We start from the raw sequence: 20,578 nt of genomic DNA, 5'->3' as shown, positions 1-20,578 counted from the left end.
TTGCAGCTGGCTGGATAGACTCTGGAGATTCCAATTTTAGGTGTTCAATGGATAGGGACCTCTGCTTGATGATCTTGAAAGCATTATTCTACATCTCTACAGATTGCCAGTATCATGGTAAAATTTTAAACTCGTGCACAATGAAAAGGCATCTCATATTGTACCCCCTCACAACATTGTTTACTTGGTAATTATGTATAAACATAGTTCTTGTCTTCGGTGGTAGCAAGCATGTGGCAAGGCTGAATAAAGCCAGTCAAGGTACCCTGACAGCCTGGAGCTTTGTGGAAGTGAGCGTGGACAGAGAGGGTTATATACAAATCAGCGGGGCAGGGAAAATACCATATGTGGAGGGTGATGGCAAATGAAGCAGTTTGTGGGCTTGGAGGCAGCCTTTGTTGGAAGAGCATGGTAAAAGCCAGATCACAGGAGACTGATGGGAATTCCCAAAGGGATATCCAGGGCCTACATTTTTAGCAACAAAACAGAACTTAGATGGAAATTTACAGGGCCTGGAAAACTCTCATCAGTTGCAGCACACCCTGTGGGACAATGAGGTGAAATTATGAGTATTCTGTGCTTTGGGGGACTACAAACCCAATAGAGGAAAAACAGGACTGTGAAACAGACTGGACCAGAGGGGTGATCAGTTTCTATGTTTCTGAGGAGGAGGACACATGCTCTCAGAATTCTATTGTGGATACCTCTCCCCCGTCAGTAAACTTTTATTAACACCGACCGGCCTTATCAGGGTTCCTTTCATTTGTCTTGTAGTTGCCAGGATATTCACTGAACTATCTGGAAGAGCATTTGTTTTACCTCTACTGTAGCATAAATCTAATTGGCCTTAATAATAAAAACCCGGAGTCATATATCATGGTAAATGGCAAAATATCAAAGAAATAAAGGAACCAGCATAATAAAACGTAACTTTTGTTATGCTAACTACGTGCATCTGCCTTTTTAATGGCGACATATCCAAAAGTTTCAGAACTCAGCGTTGGGGTCAGATACCACGGTGCAGCGTCCTCCTAGATCCAGTTCTGCCATCTAGGCTGGCAGCAAGCATGTGGGGAGGCTGCGCAGAGCGGGTCCAGGGAAGCCAGACACCCAGTAGAGGGACGAGTGTCCGGCGGGGTGGGGACACCTGCGTCTTTAGCGGAATTTAGGGGTAAAAAAAGAGTGAGGTGGACTTGGAAAACTAAAAAAATAGAGCTTCTGGCAGACGGGTTTACAGGAATCACGTAACCGGAAGCGCGGTGTAGTGGGCGTGGCCAGGAGGAGCCGCTCCAAGAACCTGGCTGAAGGGACAGGGGATCCCGCTAGACCCTGTTGGGTTTGGGAAGCCGCATTGTCCGGAACTGGGCGAGGAAGACCCGGCTCGGGACCTGAAAACTCCCTGGAGCCGCAGTGGCCGCGGGGCGGCCTGGGAAAGTCAGTAGTGGGGGAACCGCAGCCCGGCGGCCCAGGTCAGAGGAGCTGCGGGGCTGGGACCCGGGAGGGGAGGGGAGGGGACCAGGGGTTGTGCTCGCTGAGGCGGCTGAGAAGGACACAGCTTTCAAAATTTGTTTTGGATATCTTTCCGTTGTCGGTAAATTTGAGATCCTATGTAGTGGGTCTTAATATTAGTACTGTTTTTTTTTTCCACTTGCCTATGAACCATAAAATAAGACTATTTTCTCATAAAATAATTCCTAGAATAATCTGGAAAAACATTTGCATTCTGTTTTTGTTTGCAAACAGGGTTTTCTTTGCTATTGTGGCCATTTCAACGCTCCTGAAATTTAAAATCATCCATGATTTCTAACTCCCCTGTTTTACCACTTGCTTATTTAAGAGAGTATCCCTTGCCCTTTAGACTAGCCAAAGATGTATATAGATAATAATCACACTAGGAACCAAGCACATATGATTATATTTTATGGAAAACATGTATTTTATGGAGTTCCACAGATATGGTTGTAAACCCTTTCCTTCCTATTAATTTTCCGTGTGAAATATATGCAGTGTGGGATGTAAATACAGCATTCAGAATTACGCCCTCATATGCTGTGTTCTTGTGCTACACCTTAGGTCCAGGCAAGCCCAACATACATGCAGTTAGAGTATATCAGATCACACCGATATACTGTTTCATAGTTAGCAAAGTCACTTCAGATTAAAAGAAAATCAGAAAGCATCTTTTGAATAATTATGACTACACACCTGTATCAGAAATATACCTCCTTGGTTGAAGAAAAGCTCTCTGCCCATGTGCATACACATGGCGAAACTACTTTGTTTGTTTGTTTCAGGGTTTGTTGACATTCATCTCTGTGACTGTGGACTTCTTGCAGGAGGCATGGGAATGCCTATAGCCTGCTCATAGGGCGTATTGCAGAGATCTTCTATTGGGAGAAGTATAGCAGCGTGGATTCGGAGGGTGAGAATAGTTTTCATGCAGTCTCCCTTGCTCTTCCTCAGCGTTCCTGAGAAAACTGCACATGTGTGAGATGTGTGTGAAAGAGTCTCACATCTTCGAGAATAAAGTGAAATCCGAAGAGAAGCAGACTGTGTTCTTTATATTTTCTCTCTCCTTCATGTTTAGTATATGTTAACACCTTTTGTTGTTGCTCCATGAAAAGGTCCAGGTGCTTTCTGAGGAGTCTCTTTCCCATATGCAGGTCTCACATTGTCAGTAAGTCCTGCTCACCTGTGAGCCAGAACAAAGAGCCCTGGTGTGAAGAGAGAGGATCCAGGTATGTTACAGCGATTGAGGAAGGTGTGAAGGGATGGAAAGGGCTCAAGTGACAGTAGAAAGAGGACCTGAGATTGGATTTGCCTCATTCTATTTATTATTTTAATTACTATTATCATTTATTATTCATTTTATTAGAAATGATTCTAGAGAATTCCACTGAGAATAATTTCAGGATTGCCCAATTCTAGGTGTTTGACACTCTTTATTAAGTACTAAACCTTAGAGCTAAATTTATTTTTCTTTGCATGGGAATGATGCTGCCCTTCCTCTATTTTCATCACTGATTATGTTTTTATACCAATTTTATGTGAGTTTACTACTATAATTTTAATACAGTGGTTAGTTAGAGCCATTGAAGCCTCTTTGTCCTGGATGCTGGGTTTTGTAGCATTTTTGCATTCCTGCAGGTTTCGTGACTATATATAGAGTTAATTCCCAGCAAGATTTTGATAAGATTTGCTTAATATCTCTGCCAAGTAACAGACTCTATCTACATTGTCTACGTCTTGATATGTTCTTATTGTCTGTCTTCAACACTCCACAGCTTGCATTGCTATAATTTTTATGTTTTGAAATTGCCTTTAGATTTGATCCTGCTCTCATAATTTTCTCATAATTTTTTAAATCTTAGGAACATTTTCTCTATTTACATAAAAATGCCTGTGTGATCTGGGTACAACTTACATAGAATCTTTGCAGAGCACAAATATCCTTTTATATTTCTTCACATGTTTGAATGAGAACATGTTATAGGATGAGCGGTGGGCTGTGTATTGCCGCCCGGCTAGCTTAGCCCCAAAATAATTACACAGAAACTGTACTCATTTAAACACTGCCTGGCCCAATATTCCTAGCCTATTATTGGCTAACTCTCACATCTTGATTTAACCCATTTCTAATAATCTGTGTTCACCACGAGGTCGTGTCTTACTGGGAAAGATTCAGCATGTCTGACCTGGCCGCTGGCTCCATGGTGGCAATCCCTGACCCTGCTTTCTTCCTCCCAGAATTCAGTTCTGTCTACTCTGCCTACCTAACTTCTGCCCTATCAAAAAGCCAAGGCAGTTTCTTTATTCAACCAATGAAAGCAACACATAAACAGAAAGACTTCCTACACCAAGACAGGCTATCCATGAGTCAGTATGTACATGTCTCTTATGTATTCTTTTGGTTTATATCTATTGGGAAATGGACCATTTGATCACTTGTTAATATTTCTTTTGTATTTTTATAGATTCAGCGTTTCTTTTACCCACCATAATTATTACCAACCCTCTTCACAGAAAAAAAAAAAGAATTCCTCCACTCTAAGCACTTTGTATCCTTACATTTGAAGGAAATACTTTTTATAGATAAAAAGTATATATTTTGATTCAAGGGTGTCTTTTCTCTCCTTTTTAGTCTGTATCCTATCTTCATGTTTGAGTTGGGGAATATCATCCTTATACGTTATCAAACATCACTGAAGGAAAATATAAACATATACCATTTTATGAATTTTTCTCTCTTGTGTGTACTTTCCTTTTTCTGCTGCTCTTATTGCTTTAGGTATCTGCTCTTCTGCCACTGTCATGGTGCTGTCGTTCCTGTCGGCCTGTGGTGCCATCTTGAAATCACAGCTGGGATGACTCAAGCTTTGCTCTGTGTGTCTTGGTTTGCTCTGCACTCTGAGGATTTTTGTGTTGGGGTTTTCCTTCTAGTACTTTCTGTAGGGTTAATAGGTATTGTTTAAATCTGCTTTTGTCATGGAATATCTTGTTTATATATCGATGGTGATCGAAAGCTTTGCCAGGTATAATAGTTGGACTTGCATCCGTGATCTCTTAGTGTCTGTAGTACACCTGTCCGGGACCTTCTGATTTTCATGGTTTCCATTGAGAAGTCAGTATAGTTTTGATTGGTCTGCCTTTATATGCTATTTGACCTCTTATCTTTGTAACTCTTAATATTCTTTCTTTATTCTATATGTTTTGCATTTTGATTATTATATGGCGAGGGGACTTTTTAATTTTTATTGTAATTTTTATCCAGTCTATTTGGCTTTCTGTAAGTTTCTTGTACCTTCATAGGGATATCCTTCTTTAAGTTGGAAAAGTTTTTGTCTTTTTTTTTTTAAATATATTTTCTTTGAGCTTGAGTTCTTCTCTTCTGCTATCCCTATTATTCTTACGTTTGGTCTTCATGGTGTCCTAGATTTCTTGGATGTTTTGTGTTAAGAATTTGTTGGATTTAATGCTTTCTTCGACCAAGGAATCAATTTCCTCTATAACATCTTTAACACCTGAGATTCTCTCTTCCATCCCTTGTATTCTGTTTGCTATGCTTTCCTCTGTAGTTCCTGTTTGTTTACCCAGATTTTCCACATCCAGAATTCCCTCGGTTTGTGTTTTCTCTGTTGCCTCTATTTCATTCTTCATGTCTTGAACTGTTCGCTTTACTTGTTTGTTTTTTCTTGGTTCTCTTGGGTTTCTTTGAGGGATTTATTAATTTCCCCCAAACTTTTGTTTGTCTTTTCTACAATATCTTTAAGGGAGTTTTTCCTTTTCTCTTTAAAAGTCTCCATCATCTTCATAAAATTATGTATAAAATTGTTTTCTTCTGCTTCTTCTGGGTTAGGATGATCAAGTCTTCCTGTTGTATGACCCCTGGGTTCTGTTGTTACCATGTTGCTTTTTAGGTTGTTGGATGAATTCTTGTATTGGGACTAACCCATGTCTTTCTTCAATTGATGCTGATGCCAGCAGTGTCTTTATATCTTGGTTCAATCCTTGCAGTGGCTGTCAGCATCTTTTGGAACTGTTCTTGGTCTGCTCTGTTCTGTCAATGTCTGTGTCTCATGGAGGCACTGAGGTCTCTCTTAGCCTGCTCTCTTGGTCTGTTCTACTGCTGCGCTCTCTTGCTCCAGTCTGTGCAGTTCCTGCTTGTGCTTTAGAGTGACTCTTTTGGTCTTCGCTCGTGGTCCTCTCTATGTAGTTGCTGCTTGTGTTTCAGTATTCCTTTGAGCCTTGTGAGGTTTTGGTGCAGAGTGGGATTTGTAGCTTGCAGGGTCTGGTGAATGTGGGTGTATTGGGGCAGCCTATCTGCAGGAAACTCTCCTGGCTAACTGGAGAAGCTGAGGCCGGTGGGGAATTGGCCCTGGGTTGTGCCCTACTATGGAGGGCCTAGAGAGTGGTATGTCCTGCCAGGTGACTGGTCACTCACTTCTTGGTCCTCTCTGCATTTTAGCAAGCTGTGTTTCACAGTTCTACCAAGGTTGCAGGAGGATAGGCAAGTTTGGGTGCATGGTGGGGCTTGTAGCTTGCAGAGTGGATGGATGGTGTGGGTTACTGGGATAGCCTACCTGGAGGAAACTCTCCTCCTGCCTGGCTTGAGAAGCTGAGGGTAGTTGGGGGAGGGGCCCAGGGTTTTGTCCCCATGTTAAGGACCTAGAGAGCAGGTATCCTGCTGGGTGGCTGGTCACTCATCTCTTGATCCTCTCTGTATTGTAGCCGGCTTTTTTTCTGAGTTCCACCCTTGGTCCTCCCTTTGAGTAGCAGGTTGTTGGGAAAATATTTTTATGAGTAAGATTATGGATAGTGTAGTAATAAGGGTGGCGGGGCTGCGTCCCCCAACACCCCAGCCGCCGGCTCTGCCCGGCTAGCTTATGCCCCGAAATAATTACACGGAAACTGTATTCTTTTAAACACTGCTTTGGCCCTTAGCTCTAGCCCTCACTGGCTAATTCTCACATATTAATTTAGCCCATTTCTAATCATCTGTGTAGCGCCCCTAGGTGCGCTTACCGGGAAGATTCTAGCCTAAGTCCATCCTGGGTCGGAGCTTCATAGTGTGCGTCTTCCCTGGAGCAGGTAGCATGGCGTCTCTCCTGCTTCTGCTCCGGAGAGGAGAGCTGTGGAGTCTGACCTCACTTCCTCTTCCTCCCGGCATTCTGTTCTGTTTACTCCACCCACCTAAGGGTGGGCCTATCCAATGGGCCTAGCAGTTTCTTTAGTGATGTGGGAGTGTCATATATCAGGATAGTAATTTTCTTCCTCCTGCTGATATCTGTATTGAAAATAATCTGACTCCCAGCTTTCCTATTCATGTGTTACTTTTGTAAAATATCATATTTTCTGGGGTTTTTATGGCTAAAATCTCTGACTGTTCTGTTTTGTTTCTTCCTAATTATGATCTAGAGTGCATTTTGAATGTCATTTATAACCTTCTTCATATGCCTTTCCTTCTCCATGAATTTTAAGAACCCATGTTTCTGGTTGCAATGATCAGGCTCATAGCCATTTTCTTTCACCACTCGAAATATATCCTTCCATGCTTTCCTCTCTGTAGTAATGTTGACAAATTTTTGGTATCATTTTGGGTTTTTTTCAGTCTTTTTTATGTGGTTTGGCATTGACCTTAATATAGTTGTATTAATTTTAGTTTTGTATTTTTGATACCTTGATGGAAACTTCAACAAGAATTCCAGTCTTTGTTTTCTGAGAGAGAGTCAGAAACAACAACAAGAAGAATGAATGCGTCTGTGGTAAATGCTCCCCAGGTCAGTGCCATGTTCACATTTCTTTGAAAATTGTTTTTATTATTGAAACCATTTATTTTCTAAATTCCCTGTCAGTGGCAATGTTATTGAAAGTGTTTCTTTTGCCTAATTTACTTGTCTTTTTCTTCTTTTACATTCAAGTTTATGTCTTTATATATTTTAACTGTATAGCAGAGACTGGTCCCATTATATTTACATTCAAGTTTATGTCTTTATATATTTTAACTGTATAGCAGAGACTGGTCCCATTATATTTTCACGTGGTTTTATACTGTGAGGCCATGAATTTCTGTGGACTTAAAACTTGAAGCTCTAAAAACATAAGCTATTGTAAATGACACTCAAAGAAATATGTTGATGTCCATTTTCCACATAGAATGGACTTGTATCCTTTTATATTAGTAAGGATCGTCTAATGTGCCAGATAGTTGTGTATCTGTAATGGTCAGTTTTCCAGGAACAGGTTTATGAACATGGACATGCCATTACATGGACCTTTTAACGCATATCACTGAGCAACTTACAGAAAAGTAGGGCTAGAAGAGACTTATTGTCTTGAACCTTAATAGTAAATATTTTAGCACCATAGGGAGTGTAGATGATAGAAGTAATATATGGCTTGCTCTTACCAGAAAGTTGATAGTCTGTGAAGATATGAAGATTATAGTATTCTGGTTGGTCTTTTTGCCATATTATGTCACACAGTGATGTGCATTGACAACTGAAATCTACTTATCTCAGGAAAAATTCTCTTCAAAGTTTAGCAGTTAATTCTCTTAAGAAAAATCTTATTTTCTCTATCCTTTATTTCATTTTTCAGAAGGGGCATGAGCACTGCTGTCCCACCTTTTGTATGTCATCATGTAGAATATATTAGTAAGAATTTTCTATAGAGGACTGACTGTCATCAGTTTTGAAGCACAAACGACTGTCTCTTTTAATGACTTTACTCTGTTCTTTTCTTTTGGTCAAAGAAGGCCCTCTCCAGCCTATGTTTTGTTTTTCTTTTTTTCTCTCCCTGGAGATTTGTATTACATAGGGAGAAAATTCTGAAGAATTATCTTAATGTTTCTATTTCTTTTTTTACAGTAATATTTTATTTAAGTATATGAGGGTTTACTGCATATGTTATGTGCACTATATGATGAATTATGCCCCTGGATCCCTGAAGTCAGACATTGTAGTAGTTGCCATGTGTTTAGAAAGAATTAAAATAGGTTTTTCTGCAGGAACAGAAAGTATCTTTACCTCTGAGCCGCGTCTTCAGGCTCCGGATTAACATTTCCGGTGCACACGTGTGACAGTATATGACCCTGTGTATTCTAGTTTTTGTAAAATGAGGATGTAATCATAAATGATACTTATCTATGGTAAAATCCTGTTAGATGAATGAATTAAAATTCATCTAGAATTTTATAGAATATAATAGAATATTACATCAAAATGTTCACAGAGATTGTAAATACAATCAAGACAATAAATATTTGATAAAGTATTTTTTTAAAAAATAAAATTCCAATTATACATACATACATACATACATACATGTAGTAGAAGGCTGCTTGTTTGTGCCCGGCTGCTCAGACTCAAAATAACCACATAGAAACTATATTATTTGCAATACTGTTTGGCCAAGAGCTTAAGTGTATTTCTGGCTAACTCTTATATCCTAAACTAACCCATCTCCATTAAGCCGTGTATCACCACATCATTGTGGCTTACCGGCAAAGTTTTGGCATGTCTGTCTCTGGTAGCGGCTCCAATATTAATGCTTCAGCAGAGAACATTGGATTTCAAGGATCTGAGATTAAGTTATGTTTTGTATTGCCCTAAGTGTGCTGAGAATCAAACCTCATTTTCAAGAACTTTAAGAAATTATAGACTGTAAACTCGAGACAAATTGTTCAAATTTAATGATTGTGGGAAATCTCTTATTTGCTACTTGGATCTTAGAAATCACCAGTAAATTCTTGGAGGTGAGAGACCTAATGGATATAAGCAGTGTACAACATCAGTCTATATATTGTCTCTGAAAGTAGCAATATAGAACTTCTAGAAAACTCTGGTCCTTTAAAAATTGCCATGGCTAATCTATACCATGAATATATCTCTAAATCCTTAGGTCTTTTTAAACCAAGAAATCATTTGTTAAGCAGTGCATGGTAAATGGGTAATTTCTCATTGCAGGGTCTGTTAACATTCAGGGATGTGACAGTGGACCTCTCACAGGAGGAATGGGAATGTCTAGACTGTGCTCAGAGAGCTTTGTACATGGATGTGATGTTGGAGAATTATAACAATCTACTCTTTGTGGGTAAGAATGTTCTTCTTATAGAATTACTTATTCATTCTTCTTATTTACCTACTTTGTATCTATGTAAACTCTCCGAACCTAGAGAATCCCAGAAATGAGGGAAATTCTCGTTACCAACATAACTATTTAATGGTGCTTCATTGTCAATTTTCTGTATTCTCTGGAAGAGTAACCAATGCTATATTCACTGTGATATCTTCAGCCCTCCTATCTAATATATAAAGAAAATTTAAATATTCAAAGAATATTGAATATTCAAAGCAAGGAAGTATAGTACAGTACTCTTAATAATGACAATATTTTAATTTTGTTTTGGCTTAAGCTCTCCACCTATTTCTGATTATAAACAATGCAAAAGGTTTTAGAGAAAGAGCTGTTGCTTGTAAGAGTGTTGTTTTTGTTTTGTTTTTTTTGATGTGGAGTTGCTATGTTTCACTGCATGAGTTTAATATTTGCACTTTGGAGACTGAATCAGGAGAACATGTTGAGTTCCCTGCTGAACTAGTTTATGAGTTTCTAGTTGATGAAAGCTGTACTGTGTGACTCTGTTTCAAAAAGATAAGAAATGGGGAAACATTCTTCATATGATCCTTCACAGAGCTTCTTTTTCAAAGTTCTTTACTGCTCAAACACCTGTTTGTCTTATGGGCTCAAAGTACAGTGTTTAGATAAGAATGAGAAGGCTATATATGGGACTGACCTAAGATGTCTACATATATTACAGTTGCTAGCTTGAGCTATTTGTGGAACTCCTAACATCACTGCCTTTACCTGAACTTTTGGCTTGCTATTGGGAATTTATTCCTCATAGTGGGTTGCTTTGCCCAGCCTTAATATAACGGAAGGAACTTAGTCCTACCTCAACTTAATATGCCATGCTTTCTTGACATCCATGGGAGGCCTGCCATTTTCAGAACAGAAACTGAAGAAAAATTGATAGGAGGGCAGAAAGGAGGGGAGCAGAAGAAACAGGAGAGAAGAGAGGGGAGAGAAACTGCCATTAGGATGTCAAATAAATGAAAAAAAAATTAAAAGGAAAAAATGAGTAGGCTATTATTGGTCCCCATAGTGTGATATAGATCAGATTGGAGATTCTTTGAGCATCCATTTAATGATTGTGAAACAGAAAATTCCTTGGTTAAGACTTCTGTTTCTGATTACTAGTTTATATGTCATACCTAAGAAAACATCAGGTATTGAATCTTTTATTTGTGCATTAATTGCTATTGTCCATAACTGTACTAATTTTTCAGAAAAGCATCATTTATGTGATAAATGTGAGAAGGTCCTGCACCAAGGCACAAAGACTTTTTTCCATGATCATGAAAATATTCAAGAGAAATCTTACAAATGTTTTGAGCTTGGCCAAGTGATTCATGAACCCTGCCAATGTACACCTTATGGTACAAGGAATACTGCAGAAAATTACAAGTACAGTTTTGGTAACCACATTCCTGCCTGTGTTGAAACCACAATCCTCAATAGACACAAAAGTGGAGACGCTGGAGACCAACTTTGCAAATATGAAGACTATGTAAGTTGTTTAAATTTGTGTTTCATCATTAGCCAAAATCAGAGTACTCAGAAAAGAAAGAAAGAACAGAAAAATACAAAGTATGGTCCAGCTTTTCACTCTAATAGAGAAATTATATTGAAACAAACTGATAATGGGAAGAAACCACACCACTGCAGGAAATGTGGAAAATTCTTCAAGACTTACTCAAGCCTCGTTAGCCATCAGAGAGCCCATACTAAAGAAAAAACCTATAAATGTACAAAGTGTAGTAATTCTTTTTTGCATTTTTCACAACTCAATGTCCATTACAAAACCCACTGTCTGGAAAAACCTTACAAATGTTCAGAATGTGGTAAGTGCTTCTGTCACACATCAGACTTTGAAAGACATTACAGGATCCACATTCGAGGGAAACCTTACAAATGTAGTGAATGTGACAAATCATTTTCCGCAAAACAAAATCTTAGAATTCATCAGAGAATCCACACAGGAGAGAAACCATACAAATGTAATGAGTGTGGCAAATCTTTTAGAAGTGACCCCAATCTTAGGAATCATCTGAAAAGACATAGAGGAGAGAAACCTTACAAATGTAGCGAATGTGAAAAATCCTTTACCACAAAAGACAATCTTAGAACTCATCAGAGAATCCACACAGGAGAGAAACCTTACAAATGCAATGAATGTGAGAAATCCTTTACCTCAAAAGACTATCTTAGAATTCATCAGAGACTCCACACAGGAGAGAAACCTTACAAATGTAGTGAATGTGGCAAATCTTTTAGAGGTAGCCCAAGTCTTAGAACACATCTGAAAAGTCATATAGGTGCAAAACCTTACAGGTGTAGTGAATGTGACAAATTCTTTACCACAAAAAGCAGTCTTAGAACTCATCAGAGACTCCACACAGGGGAGAAACCTTACAAATGTAGTGAATGTGGCAAATCCTTTTCCAGTAGCTCAAATCTTAAAACACATCTGAAAAGTCATTCAGATGAGAAACCTTACCAATGTAGTGAATGTGACAAATCGTTTTCATATGGCTCAAATCTTAGGACACATCTGAAAACTCATACAGGTGAGAAACCTTTCAAATGTAGTGAATGTGACAAATCCTTTACGACAAAAGATGGTCTTAGAACTCACCAGAGAATCCACACAGGAGAGAAACCTTACAAATGTAGTGACTGCGACAAATCTTTTGCCCAGAAAGTCCAGCTTATGACTCACAAGAGAACTCATACAGGAGAGAAACCTTATAAATGTAGTGAGTGTAACAAATTCTTTACCAGGAAAGCCAATCTTAGAGGTCATCAGAGAATACATACATTAGAGAAACTTTAGAAATGTAGCGAATGTGAGAAATCCTTTACTCTTGGTTCAACTCTTAGAATACGTTCCGGGATATTTGATTACACTGTGAAGCCCGAGTTTTAATAATATTAATCTTGGATCAGGGACTGAAACCAAGAACTATTTAATAGGAATTAGCAATTGAAAGTAAGATGCAGAGATGAACAATAATGAATAGATGAGCAATTTGGAATTTCACAGTCTTTTCAGTTGGAGATGGTTGGGGAGACACTCTCTTGCTGAGTCTCTAGGCCTCTCTGAACCAGCATGTTTGGTGTGGGAAGTCCTTCTGTACATGTATTGCTTTTATTGGTTAATGAATGAATAAAGTATCTGTCTTTGGCCTGGCAGGGCAGAATAGAGGTAGGCCGGGAAAACAAAACTGAATGCTGGGAGAACAGACAAGTCAGAACCTTGCTGGTAAGCCACTGCCACGTGGCTATATGCAGATTAATAGAAATTGGTTAAATTAAAATGTATAAAACCTAGCTAATAAGAAGCTAGAGCTAATAGACCATGCAGTGATTTAATTAATACAATCTCTGTGCGGTTATTTCGGGGCTGAGCAGCCGGGAACAAACAAGCGGCCTCCTCCAACACGTTTTCACCCCAATGTCTGAGTCCTGAGCCCTTATTGGTAAATAGAACAATAGAGACTTAGGTAAAAGCTACATTTGTTGGCTATGCCACAGCCAGTACTAGCAGAGTCAGAAATCCCACCAAACCACAGCCCAAGCAACAGTGTTTTTAATGCAGGGCCATAGGACCATAGTCAGGTGTAACTGCTTTGCTGACAGGAAAACAACTTGAACACATCAGAATAGATACTAAAGAGAAACATTATAAATGCAGTGAATGTGAGAAATCCTTTACTGTTTGCTCATTTTTAAGAGCATATTAGAGAATTCGTTCAGGAGATAAACCTTGCAAGTGTAGTTGTCTTCATTAGGCTTTTTTGCTCTGAAGCAATTCTCTTAAAGGAAAACTTTTAACTGAGGCTGGCTACAATTTCAGAGATTTAGTCCATTGACATGGTGGGAAACATAGTGACATGTATGCAGACATAGTGCAAGAGAATGAACTGAGACGTCTGTGGCACGATCCTTGGGTAGCAGGAAATAAGCTATGTACTAGGTGTGGCTTGAGCATATGTGAGACTTCAATGCCTACCTTAACAGTGACACACTTCTTCCAGTAAGTTTACCCCAACTCAAAGAAGGCCGTCCCTCCTAATAGAGCCATTCCTTATGGGCCAATCATTCACATTGGGGCCATTCCTATTCAAACAACCATAGTAGTGGATATGAGAATCCTTTTATCTATAAAATCACCCTGAGAACAGATCATAGTATTCATGTGGTAGAGAAAACTTAAAAATGTAATGTATATGCAAAAGTCTTTACCAGCCTCTCAGCTCTAAGAGAACATCTGAAAATTTATACCAGTGAGACAAGTTACCATGGAAAATCATTTGGGATGTTCTTAAACCAAGGTCTGTTCTTAGCTACCCTTGAGACTCCACACTAGAGAATCATTGTGAACATGAGATATTTGGGAAAGCCTTTAAGTTAATTTCAAATCTTAGAAAACATCAGGAGTTAATGCAGAGAAAAATGGGAAAATGTAGAACAAGTTTCATCAAAACCTTTTACTTGTTCAACCTCAAATGTTTCATAATAAAGACCAAATGGAGAAATGTTAATTATATGTAGTTGTGTAACAAATTTCTGGACATCGGAATGATCCATTCTGGAGGGAAGCTGATTAAGGCAGGAAATACACCACTCAAAACAACTTCAATACATCTCTGAAATTGATAGGATTCAGTGTTCTTAACTCAAATGAAGAAACTCAGGAAGTCATGTCCCTTTGAAGAGGATTTTGGTCATTAGGATGCTCTTTAACTTGTGGGTTTGCCTACTGATGTGTAGTGTGCTCCAGGTGTGCATTGTGCATAAGCTGTATCACATGCAGGTTTTGAGTTTCATCATAGGAACTGTGTGTGAGTCTCTCGTGCTCCTGTAATTAACCGCCTCCCCTTATTTCTGTAAGCAATTCCAATAAAACTCTTTGATTAAAAAGGTTGGACTTGGTTGAGTTTTCAGTTTTCCAGTTAGGGTGAATAGATGCATATGCATGTTGCATCTCCCCACAAAATGTGTCTCATAAACGTGCTTAACTCGCTTCTTGTTTCTCTGAACTTATAAAGAGGAACTTGATACTAGAGTTCTCAACCTGTAGGCCATGACTTCTTTGGAATTAAAAGACCATTTCACAGAGGTTGCCTGAGATATAGGAAAATATATTTTCAATAGTCTTGCTGCTTTGGGAACCAACCTCTAGGCAGCTCGGTGTTCGGGGGGTAGCTGTATTACTGGTGAAGCTAAGAGCTTTTCAGTCTGAGGGGGTTAGGAAAAAGACATTCACACATTCTTCTGATTGTATCATTTATTCATCAACCTCTTTTGATGGACTGGCTGGGTTGCCTCTGGCTGCATGCTCACAGCCATATATATTGATCAATTGTTATATAAAGTATTTCCTCATTTCAAGGTTTCCAGCATTAATCTACATGTTTTACTGAAGGGGAACATCACATGCCTCCCTGACTAAACTTTTATTAAGCATTGTGTGAAATGTGTATGTCGAGTATTTTCAGTGGTTGTGTAATGAAAGGCAGGTAATAATAGTTACCCTCCTGGAATGAGATTTAGAGGAAGGATAGCCTCAAAAGCGCGATGCAACCTTGAGATAGGAGTCCATAATGAATGAACAACTCATATGCCATCAGGAGATAAGAGTGAAGTTTTTAATGATAATCTCACAAACTCACAGCTCAGGAAAAGGATTGCCTTAATACTGATAGACAGCAGGTGTTGATCAAAATGAATCCCTCTTGGAATAAGGTCAGACATGAGACCAGAGAGAAGATGAACACAAATATTTCTTTAGTGGAAGACTAGATGGAATGTACTGGTAACAGAAAGAGATGGCTGGCTAATGGCTGAACTTGCAGGTTTTCAGGGTTGCCTGTGGAAGCATTAGAGGAGAGTCTGGGGTGGAGCTTTTGACACCAGCTGGTCAGTATGAGCAACTTCAACACAGATGGCAACACTAGGGCCATAGACGAAGAACTGGGAATCTTACAAGAGCAGGGACAATGCAGGCGTGTGTAGATTCAGAGTGCTATCCTTACTTCTAAAGGATAGCCAATATATGTAAATAGTTCACTTCCGGAAGTGAAGCAGAGCTCCCTTCTCCTTCTCTGCCTCCTCCTCCTCTTCCTACATTTTCGGTCCCCCTCTTTCTTGCTCTTCCTTTGTCTCCTCATTTTTTTCTTTTGATTTCTGAGATCACTTCTTATCTAGCCCAGCTGGCCTTGAACTTGCTATTAACTAAGGTTGGCACATTCCACATGCTGAGATTACAGGTGTGTGCCAGCATGCCCCACTTAGAATCTCTCTCCCTCCTTCTCTCCTTTCCTCCCTCCCTCCCCCTCCCTCCCTCCCTCCCTCCCTCCCTCCCTCTCTCTCTCTCTCTCTCTCTCTCTCTCTCTCTCTCTCTTAGGTAGGGGACGATTGATTTTGGACAAGTTTCGATTTTTCTCTATGGCCTGGACACTGATCTATGAGAATAAATAACTTTATGAAGTATATAGCAAATCAAAGGAAAAGGAAGAAAAAACAAGAATTCACTAAATATAGAGAAAGTATAACATAATCAAATTGGGTGTTCAAAACATTCAACAGAAATTGACTGGAGAGGCCCTGGTGAGGCAGGCAGCTGGGGTTCCTGATAGAGAGTTGTGGACATAGAGAGTTGTTCCTTTAAATGAGGCTTCCAAGTGAAAGAATAAATAACAGATACAGAAAATGTCATCAATTGTCATCGGGCTCCCAGGAACCAAATTGGGACACAGAAGCAGTCAGTTGGAGTTCACAGTTGAGAAAGTCTGTTCCATCCTTTCCATGGACGAGAGCCTTATGGTGGTATTCCCAGCTCCTCTTCCTATTGCAGGCATCTTATTGTACATGACAAACAGTAGCAATCCTAATGAGAAAGACTTGGTTGTTTAGCTGATCTCGAGGAAACGTCTTATCTCCTGGATTATTTTTATGTTCTTTCTCTTCTCTGTCATACAGTTAGTGAGTCCAGCCCATTTCCAGACAAAGGGCGTTGGAGGACATTGAGACAAACAGCTGAGTCTGAAACAGTGGTGGTGGGGTAACAATGCTGTAGCGCTAGCTTCTCAGCGAGCTCACATATCACAGGCCAGTTTGCCAGCAGGATGTATGTTACCAGAGGTATGTCATCGTAGTGAGAAGGCATAGAATATGTTACAGGAGGGATGGTGTCACAGCAGGGAAGGGACAGTTGTGGTATAATATACATTGCTGGAGGTAAGTCATCATGGCAGGAAAGGCACGGTTGTGGGAGTTGTGGAGGTGGAAGTGCGAGGGTGCCATTCACAGATGGGTAGACCAGAAAGTTCCTAACTTTTCATGTCTCTGCTTGGCAACTTAGGAAGGGACCAGGACAGAAAGAGGGGAAAGCTGAGTAACTTTACTGTGGAAAACCTGACAAACACTCTCTAGCCAGGTGCTCAAGATTAACAGCATCTAAATGTGTGTTAAGCCAACAGCTATGTCCAACAGCTATGAGGTAAACACAGACACCCCCCCCCCAAAAAAAAACACACACACACACACAGCCAGAGCCTAATAATGAGAAAAGCAACAGACAAATCCATTACAGGGCAGTTCACAAATATCATCAAAAGCAAGGAAATCGGAGACTGTTATGGCCAAGAGGACATGATACCAATGACAGAATAGGTAATCTGTACAGCCTTCTGGAAGGGACAAAGATCATTATGGAAAAAAAAGTATTCTGACTCAAGTATAAACTTAGTTAATAATAATGCATCAATAGTGGTTAATTAATTAAGCAAGCCTTTTCACACCATGTAAGATTAAATTAGCAATAGTGTTTACTAGGTGCAGGATGCATTGAAGCTCTGTGCCATCTATGCAAATTTTTAGTTATTAAAATCAATTTTGTTAAAAATACATGTTGAAATCCCTGGGATGAGACATCGGTGTGACATCCTACATCCCAATAAGGCACAGATATTTACTTGGAAGGCTCACATCTGTGCTGGAGTCTGAGCATAGGAATTGTGAACTGAGGAAGGCAGTAAGGTTGGGTGTTAAACTGGTTTAGCAATTAGCTTTCCTGTTCTGTTGTTTATTTGTTTGTTTGTTTTTATTTATTTTATTTTTATTGCTTTATAAATAATACCATTCAAAATTTCCACTTCCTCCCCTACTCCCATTTCCCTCCTGCTCCCCTACTCATCCTCCCCCTTCCCTGTCCATTCCTAAGAGAGGGCAGGGTACCCTGCCCTGTGGGAAGTCCGAGGCCCTCCTGCCTCCATCCAGGCTCAGGAAGGTGTGCACCCAAATAGACTAGGATCCCAAAAAGACAATATACGCAGTAGAGATAAATCCCAGTGCCATTATCATTGGCTTCTCAGTCCGTCCCAATTGTCAGCCACATTCAGAGAGACCAGTTTGCTCATTCAGTTCCAGTCCAGCTGGCTTTGGTGAGCTCCCATTAGATCAGGTACACTGTCTCAGTGTCTGGACCAACCCCTCGTGCCCGTGACTTCCTTGCTCATATTCTCCTTCCTTTTGCTCTTCAACTGGACCTTAGGGGCTCTGTCTAGTACTCTGATGTGGGTCTCTGTCTCTATCTCCATCTGTCACCGGACGAAGGTTCTATGGTGGTATTTAAGATAGTTATCAGTGTGACTATGGGACAAGGCCAGTTCAGAAACCCTCTCCTCCACTGCCCAGGGTCCTAACTGGGGACATCGCCATGGACACCTGGGAAACCCTCTAGAGCCACGCCTCTTTCCAACCCTAAAATGGCTCCCTTAATTAAGACATCTTCTTCCCTGCTCCCATATCTGTCCTTTCTCCATCTCAACCATCCCATTCCCCCAAGCTCTCCCCAACTCTCCCCTTCTCTCCTCTCTCTCTCCCTCTCCCCTTCCCCCCACCTCACCCCACCGCCATGCTCCCAACTTTTGCCTGGTGATCTTGTCTGCTTCCAATTTCCAGGAGGATCTAGATATGTTTTTCTTTGGGTTCACCTTACTACTTAGCTTTTCTAGGATCACAAACTATAGACTCAATGTCCTTTGTTTATGGCTAGAATCCACTAATGAGTGAGTACATACCACACTGGTATTTTTGGGTCTGGATTATCTCACTCAGGATAGTGTTTTCTATTTTCATCTATTTGCATGCTTAGTTCAAGATGTCACTGTTTTTTACCGCTGGGTAGTATTCTAATGTGTAGATGTGCCACACTTTCTTTATCCTCTTCCATTGAGGGCATCTAGGTTGTTTCCAGGTTCTGGCTATTACAAATAATGCTGCTATGAACATAGTTGAAGAAATGCTTTTGTAGTATGATTGGGTATCTCTTGGGTATATTCCCAAGAGTGGTATTGCTGGATCCTGAGGTAGGTTGATTCCCAATTTTCTGAGAAACTGCCACACTGATTTCCAAAGTGGTTGCACAAGTTTGCATTCCCACCAGCAATAGATGAGTGTACCCTTTACTCCACAACCTCTCCAGCAAAGGCTATCATTGGTGTTTTTGATTTTAGCCTTTCTGACAGTTGTAAGATGGTATCTCAAAGTTGTTTTGATTTGCATTTCCCTGATAGCTAAGGAAGTTGAACATGTCTTAAGTATCTTATGGCCATTTGAAATTCTTTTGTTGAGAATTCTCTGTTTGGTTCAGTATACCACTTTTTAATTGGGTTATTTAAATTTTTAATGTTTAATTTCTTGAGTTCTTTATATATCTTGGAGGTCAGACCTTCATCTTAAGTGGGGTTGGTGAAGATCTACTCCCATTCAGTAGGTTGCCTTTTTGTCTTAATGACTGTGTCCTTTGCTTTACAGAAGCTTCTCAGTTTCAGGAGGTCCCATTTATTTATTATTGCTCTAATTGTCTGTGCTACTGGGGTTATATTTAGGAAGTGGTCTCCTTTGCCCATGCATTGAAGGTTACTTCCCATTTTCTCTTCTATAAGGTTCAGTGTGGTTGGATTTATATTGAGATCTTTAGTCCATTTGGACTTGAGTTTTGTGCATGGCGACAAACATGGATCTATTTTCATTCTTCTACAGGTTAACATGCACTTATGACAGCACCATTTGATGAGGATGTTTTCTTTTTTCCATTGTATTTTTTTTTTGCTTTTTTGTCAAAAATCAGGTGTTCATAGGTGTGTGGATTAATATCAGTGTCTTCAATTCAATTGCATTGGTCAACATCTCTGTTTTTATGCCAATACCAAGATGTTTTCATTACTGTAGCTATGTAATAGAGCTTGATGTCAGGGATGATAATGCCTCCAGCAGTTCCTTTATTGTACAGAATTGTTTTGGCTATGCTGTTTTTTTGTTTTTCCATATGAAGTTGATTATTATTTTTTCAAGGTCTGTGAAGAATTTTGTTGGGATTTTGATGGGGATTGCATTGAATCTATAGATTGCCATTGGTAAGATTGCCATTTTTACTATGTTGATCCTTCTTATTCAAGAGCATGAAAGATCTTTCCATTATCTGGGATCTTCTTCAATTTCTTTCTAGAAAGACTTGAAGTTCTTGTCAAATAGGTCTTTCACATCCTTTGTTAGTGTTACCCCAAGATATTTTATGTGATTTGTTGCTATTGTGAAAGGTGTTAGTTCTCTGATTTCTCTCTCAGCTTCTTTATCCTTTGTGTATAGGAGGACTACTGATTTTTTTGAGTTGATCTTGTATCCTGCCATATCACTGAAGGTATTTATCAGCAGTAGGAGTTCTCTGGTAGAGTTTTTCGGGTCACTTATGTACACTATCAAATCATCTACAAATAATGAAAGTTTAACTACTTTCTTTCTAATTTGAATCCCCTTGATCTCCTTATGTTGTCGTATTGCTATTGCTAAGACTTCAAGAACTATGTTGAAGAGACATGGAGAGAGCAGACAGCCTTGTCTTGTTCCTGATTTTAGTGGAATCATTTTGAGTTTTTCTCTATTTAATTTGATC

The 20,578-nt window shown here is 39.7% G+C and overlaps 1 protein-coding gene across 1 annotated transcript; it reads left to right on the top strand.

Moving 5' to 3' along the window:
* The first annotated feature begins 1,280 nt into the window (after nt 1–1,280).
* LOC142832579 (uncharacterized) lies at nt 1,281–14,535 on the top strand. The gene is given in 7 exon segments (XM_075943128.1): nt 1,281–1,469; nt 2,295–2,422; nt 2,664–4,058; nt 7,160–7,277; nt 9,465–9,591; nt 10,845–12,361; nt 12,363–14,535. Coding segments are annotated over 4 exon segments (1,752 nt in total). The 5' UTR covers nt 1,281–1,469; nt 2,295–2,422; nt 2,664–4,058; nt 7,160–7,247; the 3' UTR covers nt 12,441–14,535.
* The last annotated feature ends 6,043 nt before the right edge of the window (nt 14,536–20,578 follow it).

Source organism: Microtus pennsylvanicus, chromosome 1, assembly GCF_037038515.1.
Source record: "Microtus pennsylvanicus isolate mMicPen1 chromosome 1, mMicPen1.hap1, whole genome shotgun sequence".
Lineage (NCBI taxonomy): Eukaryota > Metazoa > Chordata > Mammalia > Rodentia > Cricetidae > Microtus > Microtus pennsylvanicus.
Note: the sequence above shows the minus strand (reverse complement) of the source record. Positions and strands in the feature narration are given on the sequence as shown.